This window comes from Aquarana catesbeiana, linkage group LG03 (genome assembly GCF_042186555.1).
Source record: "Aquarana catesbeiana isolate 2022-GZ linkage group LG03, ASM4218655v1, whole genome shotgun sequence".
Classification (NCBI taxonomy): Eukaryota; Metazoa; Chordata; class Amphibia; order Anura; family Ranidae; genus Aquarana; species Aquarana catesbeiana.
Window position 1 is genome coordinate 77,306,355 of NC_133326.1, and position 12,810 is coordinate 77,319,164.

The 12,810-nt window shown below is 41.2% G+C and overlaps 1 protein-coding gene across 2 annotated transcripts in view; it reads right to left on the reverse strand.

Moving 5' to 3' along the window:
- The window catches only part of LOC141131445 (unconventional myosin-Vc-like), a 206,199-nt gene that overhangs the window by 75,033 nt on the left and 118,356 nt on the right, over nt 1-12,810 (reverse strand). For both annotated transcript variants that reach the window (XM_073618725.1, XM_073618724.1), the window contains exons 22-25: nt 8,713-8,877; nt 3,859-3,952; nt 3,706-3,769; nt 2,158-2,338 (exon numbers count right to left, since the gene is read on the reverse strand). In XM_073618725.1, the coding sequence (XP_073474826.1) occupies nt 2,158-2,338; nt 3,706-3,769; nt 3,859-3,952; nt 8,713-8,877 (504 nt within the window). The remainder of the gene's footprint in view (nt 1-2,157; nt 2,339-3,705; nt 3,770-3,858; nt 3,953-8,712; nt 8,878-12,810) is intronic.

Below are 12,810 nucleotides of genomic sequence, written 5' to 3' on the forward strand. Positions count from 1 at the left end.
TAAACATGATGTTGTTACAAAACTTTCTTTACCTTGCCCAAGTCTTGCCTATCCCTATTCCATCCTACCGACTTCCAGTAATGCAGAGGCGAATCTTACATTTTGTCTGGAAGGGTACCTTCCCTCAAGTGGCTAAAACAATATTACATAGACCCAAGCTTCAAGGATGTCTAGGCCTTCCCCTTCTCTATAGGTACTACCAGGCAGCTTATCTCACCCAAGTGGCACAGTGGTAGGTCCACCAAGGAGACCCCCTTTGTGTCTCGTTGGAAGCAAACCTTTGCGCCCCAGTCTCGATAGACATGAGCATTCCATATCTGTAATTACAGCAGGTACGATACAATATTTCCATGCAAAATCCCCAATTGGCTGTAAAAAAATCACACTGGATCACTCTTCGGGGGTAGTGAACACTGCTGCCCATGTGAAAGAGGCCTAAAAGAACAGTACTTCTACTTATAGTACCACCAGCTGTAAACTAAATCGTTCTTCTCTTGCAGAGATAAAAGGTTTAGTAGATTCCTCAGCATTCAAAATGTCTGGGTGTTTTTGATGCTCACATAGTGCACAAAACACCCGCTTTGTTACTAATGTGTCTCCATTGTGGTTCCAGCTGCTTGCCACTATGTCAATACTGCGTACCTAAGACACACCAATAACATAGTGGCTGGCAGGTGAAGCCACAGTGCGCAGCAAGGGCCAAAGGCCTCCAGCACACTGAGAAGTAAAGGATGCTGAAAATTCTACCAAAATTTCAAGTTCGGAATGAGAACAAATATTCAATTCACCAGTGGTGAAACAGGTAGGTAGAAATACCATGCTTTTACAGATGCATATATACTGTATGCACACATCGATCAGCCATAATATTATGACCACTGACAGGTGAAGTAAATATCATTAAATATCTCATTACATTGGCAACTGCAAGGGGGTGGAATGTATTAGGCAGAAAGTCAACATGTTGTCCCTGAAATTGTTGTGCTGAAAGCAGAAAGGAAGGGCAAGCGTATGGATTTCAGCAGCTTTGACAACAACCAAATTGTAATGGCTAGACCACAGGGTCAGCTCCTGTGGGATGTTCCCAGTCTGCAGTGGTCAGGACCTACCAAAAGTGGTACAAGGAAGGAAAACCAGTGAACCAGCAACAGGTCATGGGCAGCCAAGGCTCACCAATGCGTGTGGGGAACAAAGGCTGGCATGTGTAGTCCACTCCAATAGAAGAGCTACTGTAGATCAAATTACTGAAAAAGTTAATGCTGGTTCTGATAGGAAGGTGTCAGAACACACAGTTTGTTGTGTATGGGGCTCTGTAGCCACAGACCAGTCAGGGTGCCCATGGTGACCCATGTCCACAGCCAAAAGCGGCTACAAAGGGCAAATGAGAAGATGGCTGGTCTGAGTCAACAGCAGGTCAGAGGAGGAGCCGCTCTGGGACAGAGGTGACAGTTGCTCTTTAAAAATATGATTTAAATCGAGCCTTTTTAACTAGTGATTTAAATCATGATTTAAATCGACTTGATTTAAATCAAATCCACCCTGATATATCTAGCTACAGTGTCGCTTTACCACATACCAATAAAGTAGATGTCCGTATGTGTTGGAACTCTGCCTAGAATATTATAGAAAGATAGCAATTTCATACATCCATGTTGTGCATGCACTAAGAAGGGCGTAACACATAGGGGTTGATTTACTAAAGGCAAATATTCTGTGTACAGTAAATGCACTTGCTCCAGAGCTTAGTAAATGAGGTTTACTTTTCAAAGAATACTCAATCACATGCATTATTGTTTGTACATGATTTGATTATAGAAACCAGCAGAGCTACCCCTCAGTTCTAGAGCAAATGCACTTGCAGTGCACAGTATATCTGCCTTTAGTAAATCAACCTCATAGGGTTTGATTTACTAAAGGCAAATAAGCTGTTCACCTTGCGTAGGAATTTTCATTTAGCTTAGTGAAATGAGGTGAAGCTCTGCTGAATTCAATCATTCAATCATGAGCAAGCAAAAATACAGTTTTATTTTCTTAATTTTTCTTGCACATATTTGGGTATTCTTGGGTATAGGCAAACTTTCTTTGCAAAGCGAACAGCCCGTTTACCTTTAGTAAATCGGCCCCATAGACTGACATCAGGACTTGACCTTTTCTTACCTTTGCCTGGTTAGAGAGCTGAGCTACTTGCAGTTGTAGTTCACCATTATGGGCTGTCTGTTCCTCTACCTCTTTTACTAGCTTTTTGTTTTTTCCTTTCAGGATCTCAATCTCTTCCTTCAGTTGTTTTATCTGTTTTTCATAATCTTTTCTCTGGGTTTCAAAATGTTTTTCAAGCTTCCTATGGAAACAAAAAACAGCAATAATTGACATATATGTTACACCTAAATCAATAGCTATGATCCAAAAAGAAAGTACCGGCCCCCTCTGTAACACATATATGTCCTGCAGATGAGTTTGGGAATCTTAAAATATGACATATTTACTATTAATATCATTAAAGTGGAGTGCCACCCTGAAAAAAAAGAAATTCACCAAAAATCCTAAAAAAAATAAAAAAAAACATTTAAACTTACCTAAAACCTTGTTACTAGGCAGTCTTCCTAATCTGCCTCTTCCTTTTCCACGGCGTGTTCTGCTCCTCGGTGAGTGGCCCCGTGGTCTTCTGGGAACTCTGTGTGTTCCCAGAACACCATGGGGCCATTCACAGAGTGCCGCGCCGCTTGCGCGTGCGCAGTAGGAAACTGGCAGTGAAGCCGCAAGGCTCCACTGCCTGTTTCCCTTACCTAGGATGGCGGCGCCGAGAACCAGGGGGCGAGGGACGGGTCAGCCTCGGGCGGCTGACATCGCGGGCACCCAGGACTGGTAAGTACTTATTTAAAGTCAGCAGGTACAGGGTTTGTAGCTGCTGACTTTTAATTTTTTTTTTTTTAAGGACGGAATCCCGCTTTAAAGCTTAACAAAATTTTAAAAAATACATATATGCTTCAAGTTTCAATTCTCAGTTGTTTCATCATTTGTGTACATTAAATCCCCATAAGTACCTTAGAGATCCCCATCTGCATTAATGTCCTTTATGCCTGTGTCTACAATTCATTCTGCTCTCTCAACATCTCCCTTTGTAGCCATGCAATTAGATGCAATGACAGCAGAAAGTGATGATGAGCGTTGAGCCTAATCGAAAGAACATAACCCCAGCATCCCTTTAAATGAGCATGTTCCTCCCTGCTGGTCAGTGGACGGTGCAGACTTTAGCTGTGTTGATCAGTTGCCTGATTACTGTTCTAGAAGCAGGTCTGAAAGAATGTAACCAAGTAACCGATGGGCGGAATGCATAGCTAAAATCTACACCAGCAAGTGGCCAGGTCCCTCCCTGGAACATGCATATGTAAAGGGTGCCCAGGGATGTGTTCTTTTACTTTTGCATGTCCCCTATGAGGATACGCACACACAAGGAAGAAAATGATTTAATAATACTAACTCAGTGTTTTGAGTGAGTGACTAAAGCTCTTTATTAATACTTAATGTAATGAATGTGATTTTATTAAAAGCAACCTACAAAAAAATCTAGGTAGGTAAAAAGTGTATGTGAAATTATCTCCACCTCCATAACCCTACAGAGCATGTCCTTCAACAAAGGAGCCCAGTTTGTTTCTTTATTCATGATAAGAGAGTAGAATCATCACATATGAAAGGAGCTATACATACACTCTATGCTTTCCCTCTTTCTCAACATCTGCAAAAAGCTGGTTGGTAAGTTCATCCATTTTATCTGTGCAGAAAAAAGAAAGCAGCACAATTTAATTATTTTTACAAACCTAATAATAATATAAAAGTTCTGTCAGTCTGAAAATACTTTACCCTTCATCTCTTGGGTTTTTTCCTCCAGTTGGGTCTCCAGTCTCTGCTTATGTTCCTGAAGATCAGCATTCTGAGCTTGTAGTTTTGATATTTTCTAAAAGAAGAGAGACATTTTCACGATCATATTGATGACAAAACATCTAGGGAATACATTAGTTATTCTTACCAAATTCAAGTAAAACAGAGTGGGGGAGATTTACTAAAACGGGAGCCCCCAGAATCCCCAGATGACGACTTTTTAGTTGAAACGCATCGGGTGGACCCACTTATATACCGCTCTTGTTCCTGTATCAATACGAAGCCTATTTGATGATCCTCTAACATGTGTCGGTCTAACCCTGGATCTGTCGTGCCAGTTCAGCCCGGAGTATCCATCAAGCCAGCTGACTTATAAGCCTGTATGACTTTGGGGGCGTAAGCCTCTCCAGGTCATCGACATCTGGTAAGCCTCCATTTCTTCAATGGTGGTGGCCCATTTGTTATCACAGTTTCTTTGGAGTGTCAACATCGTGTGAATATCTGCCCAAGTGTGTTTTGGATCATCCTTGGACTTGTTAAACTTAATACGTACTTGCCAACTTAAGAACATACTTGCCAGCTATTTTTGGACTTTGCCTTTCACATAACATTTTTAATGTTTAAGTACAGATTTTTGTCACTATTGGCACTTTACCCACATTATAATTGTTATCTATTGTGGTATGATCACTTTATTCACATGTTCAGTCACTTCTTATTGACTTTATTCATATTTTATAGTAGGTCATTCACGGATTTTTTACATATCATGTTGTTTATTTAGCATAAGTCACTTTTTTCACTAGGGTAGACCTTTTAAGTACCTTTATACGTACCCTTTTGCTTAGTGGGATAATTCTCAGCACTTTATAGTACCTTTCATGGTCACACTAAAGATTTATATGGTTTTTTTTTAACACATTTACATTGGTCCAAGTTGGATCAATTTAACCTTGCATATACCATACCTGTGGGATCCCTAGAAGGCTTCCTTCACACCTGCAGCCAGGTGGTTGAGCTGTGGTTTTACCACCCCCTGAACACTAACATACAGCCACATATGGCTGTACACATGTCGATGCTTTGCAAAATTTAAACAGCATGTCCCTTTCAGCAGGTAGTGCCACCTCCAAATGCGACTAATGCATTTCTATGAGGCCACGCCACAAGTGTGTAAAATGCAAGGCAATTATAGGGTTAAAACAGGAGACGATGAGGTGACATACTGCCTACTCACCGCCTGTCAAACACCTATGAAAAGTGATCCAAGCGTGAATCACTTTTTTTTTTTTAGAGAAGTGGCAGTCCCTGCCACACATGTGACTGAGCCATAAAAGCTGAAAATCACTGTAATAGGCATTGCTACTCCAATGATCTCCACTTGCTTCCAGGTCCTGTGATGAGCGGCTGACCTGCTGCATTTGGAACACAGGAGGTTGGCCTGCTCAGCCTGAGCACCATTTAGAGAATTATTTTCAATTTTTCAATGAATGCAAAGCATTCTCTGATTGGACCGGGTGGGGAACGGGATGTCACTGTCCCACCTCTCCATCTCATCCAAAAAAAAAAAAAGCCATATCTGGAATTCTTCAATAATGTTCTGCCTTGTTTCAATGCATAATAATTTGCATAACACCTCAATCTTAACAAGAAAAACAATGCATGTTATCGCAGCACAACAACATAAATGTGCCCTTAAATTGTTTGTTACAGTGGATATAAAAAAATCTACACACCCCTGTTAACATGTCAGGTTTCTGTGATGTAAAAAAATTAGACAAATCACTCATTTCAGAACTTTTTCCACCTTTAACCACTTCAGCCCGGGAAGGTTTCACCCCCTTCCTGACCAAAGCGTTTTTTGCAACTTGGAACTGAGCTATTTTAACTGGTAATTGCGTGTTCGTGCAACGCTGTACCCAAACAAAATGTGTGTCCTTTTTGCCCACAAATAGAGCTTTGTTTCAAAACCTCTGCGGTTTTTATTTTTTGCGCTATAAACAAAAAAAGACCAACAATTTTGAAAAAAAAAAATATATTTTTTACTTTCTGCTATAAAACACTCCCAATAAAAAAAATTTTAAAAAATCAAATTTCTTCATTAATTTAGGCCAATATGTATTCTGCTACGTTTTTGGTAAAAAAAATCCCAATAAGCATATATTGATTGGTTTGCGCAAAAGTAATCGCATCTACAAACATTGGGGTTTTTTTTGGCATTTTTATTTTTACTAGTATCAGTGATTTTTAATGGGACTGCGACATTGCGGCAGACAAATCGGACACTAAGTGATACTTTTTGGGGACCAGTGACACTAATACAGTGATCAGTGCTAAAAAAAAATGCACTCTTACTGTACTAATGACACTGGCAGGGAAGGGGTTAACATCAGGGGCGATCAAAGGGTTAAGTGTGCTCCTAGGGAGTGCTTTCTAACTGTATGCGGGATGGCATAACTGGAGGAAAACAGGGATCTGTGTTTCAACGTAGCAGAAACACAAGATCTCCATCTTCCTCTCTGACAGAACGACGGTCTGCCTATGTAAACAAGGCAGACCACCCTTCTGCCTCTCCTGTCAACGATCGTCGGGTCCCATTGTTTCCAATCACAGCGGAAGCAGGTCGCCAGTGGTGTACGTGCGTGCCCCAGACCCGCAAAAAACTCAAAAAGGAATACGTATGTTATTTTGCGCAGCCGGGTCGCCCTGCCGCAGTAAATGTTAATGTGACCTATAAACTGTACAACTCAGTTGAACAACAAACTGAAATCTTTTAGGTGGAGGGAAGTAAAAATAAAAAACTAAACTAATATGGTTGCATAAGTGTGCACACCCTTAAACTAATACTTTGTTGAAGCACCTTTTGATTTTATTACAGCACTCAGTCTTTTTGGGTATGAGTCTATCAGCATGGCACATCTTGACTTGGCAATATCTGCCCACTCTTCTTTGCAAAAACACTCCAGACCAATCAGATTGTGAGGACATCTCCTGTGCACAGCCCTCTTCAGATCACCCCACAGATTTTCAATGGGATTCAGGTTTCAGCTCTGGCTGGGCTATTCCAAAGTTTTAATCTTCTTCTGGTGAAGTCATTCCTTTGTTGATTTGGATGTATGCTTTGGGTCATTGTTATGCTGAAAGATGAAGTTCCTCTTCATGTTCAGCTTTCTAGCAGAAGACTGAAGGTTTTGTGCCAATATTGACTGGTATTTGGAACTGTTCATAATTCCCTCTAACTTGACTAAGGCCCCTGTTCCAGCTGAAGAATAACACTCCAAAGCATGATGATACCACCACCATGCTTCACGGTGGGTATAGTGTTCTTTTAGCGATGTGCAGTGTTGTTTTTGCGCCAAACATATCTTTTGGAATTATGGCTAAAAAGTTCAACCTTGGTTTCATCAGACCATAACACATTTTCCCACATGCTTTTGGGAGACTTTAGATGTGTTTTTGCTAAATTTAGCTGGGCTTGGATGTTTTTCTTGGTAAGAAAAGGCTTCCGTCTTGCCACTCCACCCGATAACCCAGACATATGAAGATTACGGGAGATTGTTGTCACATGTACCACACAGCCAGTACTTGCCAGATATTCCTGCAGCTCCTTTAATGTTGTTGTAGGCCTCTTGGCAGCCTCCCTGACCATTTTTCTTCTTATCTTTTCATCAATTTTGGAGGGACATCCAGTTCTTGGTAAAGTCACTGTTGTGCCATATTTTCTCCACTTGATGATGACTGTCTTCCCTGTGTTCCATGGTATATCTAATGCCTTGGAACTTCTTTTGTACCCTTCTCATGACTGATACCTTTTAACAATGAGATCCCTCTGATGCTCTCTGCAGACCATGGCTTTTGCTGTAGGATGCGACCCAAGAAAATGTCAGGAAAGACCTACTAGAACAGCTAAACCTGTATTTGGAGTTAATCAGAGGCATCTTAAACGATGGCAGGTGTGTACTGACTCCTATTTAACATGAGTTTGAATGTGATTGCTTAATTCTGAACACAGCTAAATCCCCAGTTATAAGAGGGTGTGCACACTTATGCAACCACATTATTTTAGTTTTTTTTATTTTTACCCCCCCCCCCCCCCCCCCAAAGATTTCAGTTCATTTTTCAATTGAGTTGTATAGTTTATAGGTCAAATTAAAGGTGGAGAAAGTTCTGAAATGATTTATCTTTGTCTCTTTTTTTACAACACAGAAACCTGACATTTTAACAGGGGTGTGTAGACTTTTTATATGCACTGTATCTTGCCAATATGAAATTACAGCTTTATTTATTAAAGCAAGTAGTCAGTAGTAGTCAGATATGGGGGCCTACAATCCCAGGCAAAACAGGAGCCGTTACCCATGACTGAATGAAGCTAGGCATACATGGACAGATCCAGCTACATGGTCAAGAATCCTATTTGTCCCATTTCTACATATATATATATATATATATATATATATATATATATATATATATATATAGCTAAATATAAAAAATATAGTTATGAAACTGATTTATCACATCTATATATCTAGAAGATGGGCGTATACAAAGCTGGTGAAATCATCAGACGTCCATTCCCAGACCCAGACCATTATAACTTATTCACAAAAACAGACTGATTTCAGTTGTATTATACAGAAAGATTTGTGTGCATGATAAGCAAAGCCTCGCAGCCGAATCACATACACAAATGCTGTCTGACATAAAGATTAGTGTGCCCTCTAGTGGCAGCAGAAATATTGACATGAAAAAAATGAAGACAAAAGTACAATGTTCCCTCCAGCGATCACCATGCTATATAGAAGAGCGGTGTTATAGAGAACAAAGTCCACTGACCTGCTCAGTGTCATCTCTGTATTTCTTCCCCTTTTCCTCCTGTGACTTCAACCGAGTAACAGATTTTTCCAGATCTGATTCGAGTTTATGAAGTTTATCATTATCATGTGCGTGAGTGGAAGCCAAACTAGTCAATCTTTCCACTAATCCATGGTTTTCTTTGTTCTGAAACGGTATTTGAAGTATTAATATGAATAAGCACCTAAAGCAAACTATACCTAGTAAAAGTAAAAAAAATATGTAAACCCAACATTTCATATTCCTGATTATTGGCTGCTGTACCATGTACTTGTATGAGAAAGTATCTGTTCTTTTTGTATTGCTTCCTTTGTGTGAAATCTCTGGTGTTCCAGCCAGTCCCTCTGCTTGTCTACTAAAAAGTGACCACACTACGCATGAGAGAGTAGTGTGGTCAGTTCTCAGTGTGACGAGAACTGCTCTTCTCCAATGATCAGACGTGTGCTGACACACTCCACACACACACACACACACAGCCATTAACTGGAAAGACCAGTGTGCTGCTGTCCCCTCCCTCTCTCTAAGATCCTTATGCAACAGAACAGAGGAACGGGGGGTATGTGATCATTTATAAAAAAGGGAAATGTTTTTATATGTATACACAAATGTGTTTCTTTTCATTCCTATTTAAAATGGAATAGATTGTTTTACAAGGTGAGGGTTTACATATACTTTAAGGCATTTACTTATGCAATATTAAAGTGTGTATATCTACGAGGGGCATTCAAGTCAAACCGAGAATTTTCATTTTACAGGTATAAAAAGGGATGCTAGCGTACTACATGCAGTAGTAGGTGGCATGTGTTCTATTACTGGTAGGTGGCGCACATATCATGGGCCAGTCCAGAGACCATTAATGAAGGTGGCAGACAACAGTGTGCGTGGAACAGCTCCACCACAGACTCACCACCACCAAAAAAATTCGAACAATTGCGTCTGCAGGTAAAGTGATAGCAATTTTTTGACAAACATGGCGTTATTCATGTGGATTTTCTACCCATGGTGCCATTATCAACAGTAAATATTAATGTTGTGTGATGTGCATCTGCAGAAAAACAGCTTGGTTTGATCACTAACGGCGTCCTGTTTGTCCAGGACAACACATTACAGCAACTCGGCTGAGAGGTATTGCCACATCCCTCTTACACCCTGGACCTCGCTCCAAGTGATTTCCACCTGTTTGGACTCCTAAAAGAGTTCATCGGAGGTCAGCATTTCAGCACTGAGGATGGAGTGAAGCAGGCTGTCCTAGGATGGTTCAGGCGTACTGATAAATCTCTCTTTGTCAAAGCTGTCCAGGCATTAGTTAAATGCTGGGATAAGGTTACAAATGTAGCAGGGGACTATGTCAAAAAATATATTTTTTTCTATCTTTTCATGTGACAACACTGAAGAAATGACACTTTGCTACAATATAAAGTAGTGAGTATACAGCTTGTATAACAGTGTAAATTTGCTGTCCCCTCAAAATAACTCAACACAGCCATTAATGTCTAAACCGCTGACAACAAAAGTGAGGAAGAATGTCCAAATTGGGCCAAAGTGTCAATATTTTGTGTAGCCACCATTATTTTCCAGCACTGCCTTAACCCTCTTGGGCATGGAGTTCACCAGAGCCTCACAGGTTGCCACTGGAGTCCTCTTCCACTCCTCCATGATGACATCACGGAGCTGGTGGATGTTAGAGACCTTGCGCTCCTCCACCTTCCATTTGAGGATGCCCCACAGATGCTCAATAGGGTTTAGGTCTGGAGACATGCTTGGCCAGTCCATCATCTTTACCCTTAACTTCTTTAGCAAGACAGTAGTCGTCTTGGAGGTGTGTTTGGGGTCGTTATCATGTTGCAATACTGCCCTGCAGCCCAGTCTCCAAAGGGAGGGGATCATGCTCTGCTTCAGTATGTCACAGTACATGTTTGGCATTCATGGTTCCCTCAATGAACTGTAGCTCCCCAGTGCTGGCAGCACTCATGCAGCCCCAGACCATGACACTCCCACCAGCAAGCTTGACTGTAGGCAAGACCCACTTGTCTTTGTACTCCTCAACTGGTTGCCGCCACACACGCTTGACACCATCTGAACCAAATAAGTTTATCTTGGTCTCATCAGACCACAGGACACAGTTCCAGTAATCCATGTGCTTAGTCTACTGGTCTTCAGCAAACTGTTTGCAGGCTTTCTTGTACATCATCTTCTGGGACGACAGCCATGCAGACCAATTTGATGCAGTGTGCGGCATATGGTCTGAGCACTGACAGGCTGACCCCCCACTCCTTCAACCTCTGCAGCAATGCTGGCAGCACTCATATGTCTATTTCTCAAAGACAACCTCTGAATATGACGCAGAGTATTTGCACTCAACTTCTTTGGTTGACCATGGCGAGGCCTGTTCTGAGTGGAACCTGTCCTGTTAAACCACTGTATGGTCTTGGCCACTGTGCTGTAGTTCAGTTTCAGGGTCTTGGCAATCTTCTTATAGCCTAGGCCATCATTATGTAGAGCAACAATTCTTTTATAGACTTTGACAATGATACGCCCACCTCCTGGAGAGTGTCCTTCATTTGTCTGGATGTTGTAAATGGGTTTTTCTTTACCATAGAGAGGATCCTGCTATCATCCACCACTGTTGTCTTCCGTGGACATCCATGTCTTTTTATGTTGCTGAGCTCACCAGTGCGTTCTTCTTTCCTCAGAATGTACCAAACTATTGATTTGGTCACACCTAATGTTGCTGCTATCTCTCCGATTGATTTAATTTTTGAAGCCTTACAATGGCCTGTTTCACTTGCATGGACAGCTCCTGATGTAGGTTCACAACAATAGATTCCAAATGCAAATACCACACTTAGCAAAAATAACAAAGGAGTAGCCCACACCTGGCCATGAAACAGCTTTTGATTCAATTGTCCAATTACTTTTGGTCCCATGAAAAAAGGGGTGATGGCTAGTCTTAATAGCTGTATTTCCTAAACCCTTCCTCCAATTTGGATGTACATACTCACATGTAAAGAAAAAATGAAAAGAGAAGAGGGCGCACCGACCTAGTGCATTACCAATAAAAAAGCTTATTAAAAGTATAAAAACAAAGGTACTACTCACAAGCGAGCGTAAAAAACAGGCTTTTCTTAGCAGTTGCAGCTACATCTCTTGGTGCCTGATGACAAGAGGTAGATGATGGCACCCCAAACGGCTGAACGGCTTAGTCGGTGCGCCCTCTTCTCTTTTCATTTTTTCTTTAGTTGTACGAATACCCATTGTTCTGAAGAGGGCTGCAAGACTTTAGAATTTGCCTTATATTCAAGAATGGACCACACCATCTGTGTCTAGCAAAACACTGGAGCTCAGGAGATTATTGTTTGGCTGATTTTTCATACTCCCATGTAGCCATAGCCTACTAATTTAGTTTTGGATAAGGTAAGCAAGAGTTGGAATCCCTGTCAAGTTTTTATTGCTGTCTGTGTCCCCACTATTTTATTTATTTTTATTTATTCAGGTACTTATATAGCGCCGTCAATTTACGCAGCGCTTTACATATACATTATACATTCACATCAGTCCCTACACCCTCAAGGAGCTTACAATCTAAGGTCCCTAACTCACATTCATACATACTAGGGTCAATTTAGACAGGATCCAATTAACCTACCAGCATGTCTTTGGAGTGTGGGAGGAAACCGGAGTACCCGGAGGAAACCCACGCAGACACAGGGAGAACATGCAAACTCCAGGCAGGTAGTGTCACCACCACTGTGCCGCCCACTATGTGGTTTTACCTTCTCTATTTGGCCTGTCACTGTGGGATAAAGTAATGAAACAGTTGTCACCAGAACAATGTAAGGATATAACTTTCAATGGGGACACCTGGTGACAACTGTCTAAGACGAAAATCCCTCTCAATTTCTAGAGATTTCCTGTGGCGTCTCTAGGACAGGAAAGCCTCCCCAACGGACAAAGATGGAAGAAAGGAAATTAATCAATTTTCACTTATATTTATACTTTATATTTGAGCTTGTTTTGTAGCTCTAATTAAGGAGAAGTCTAAATCACAACAAGGTGTCATGGTCACTATACACATATACT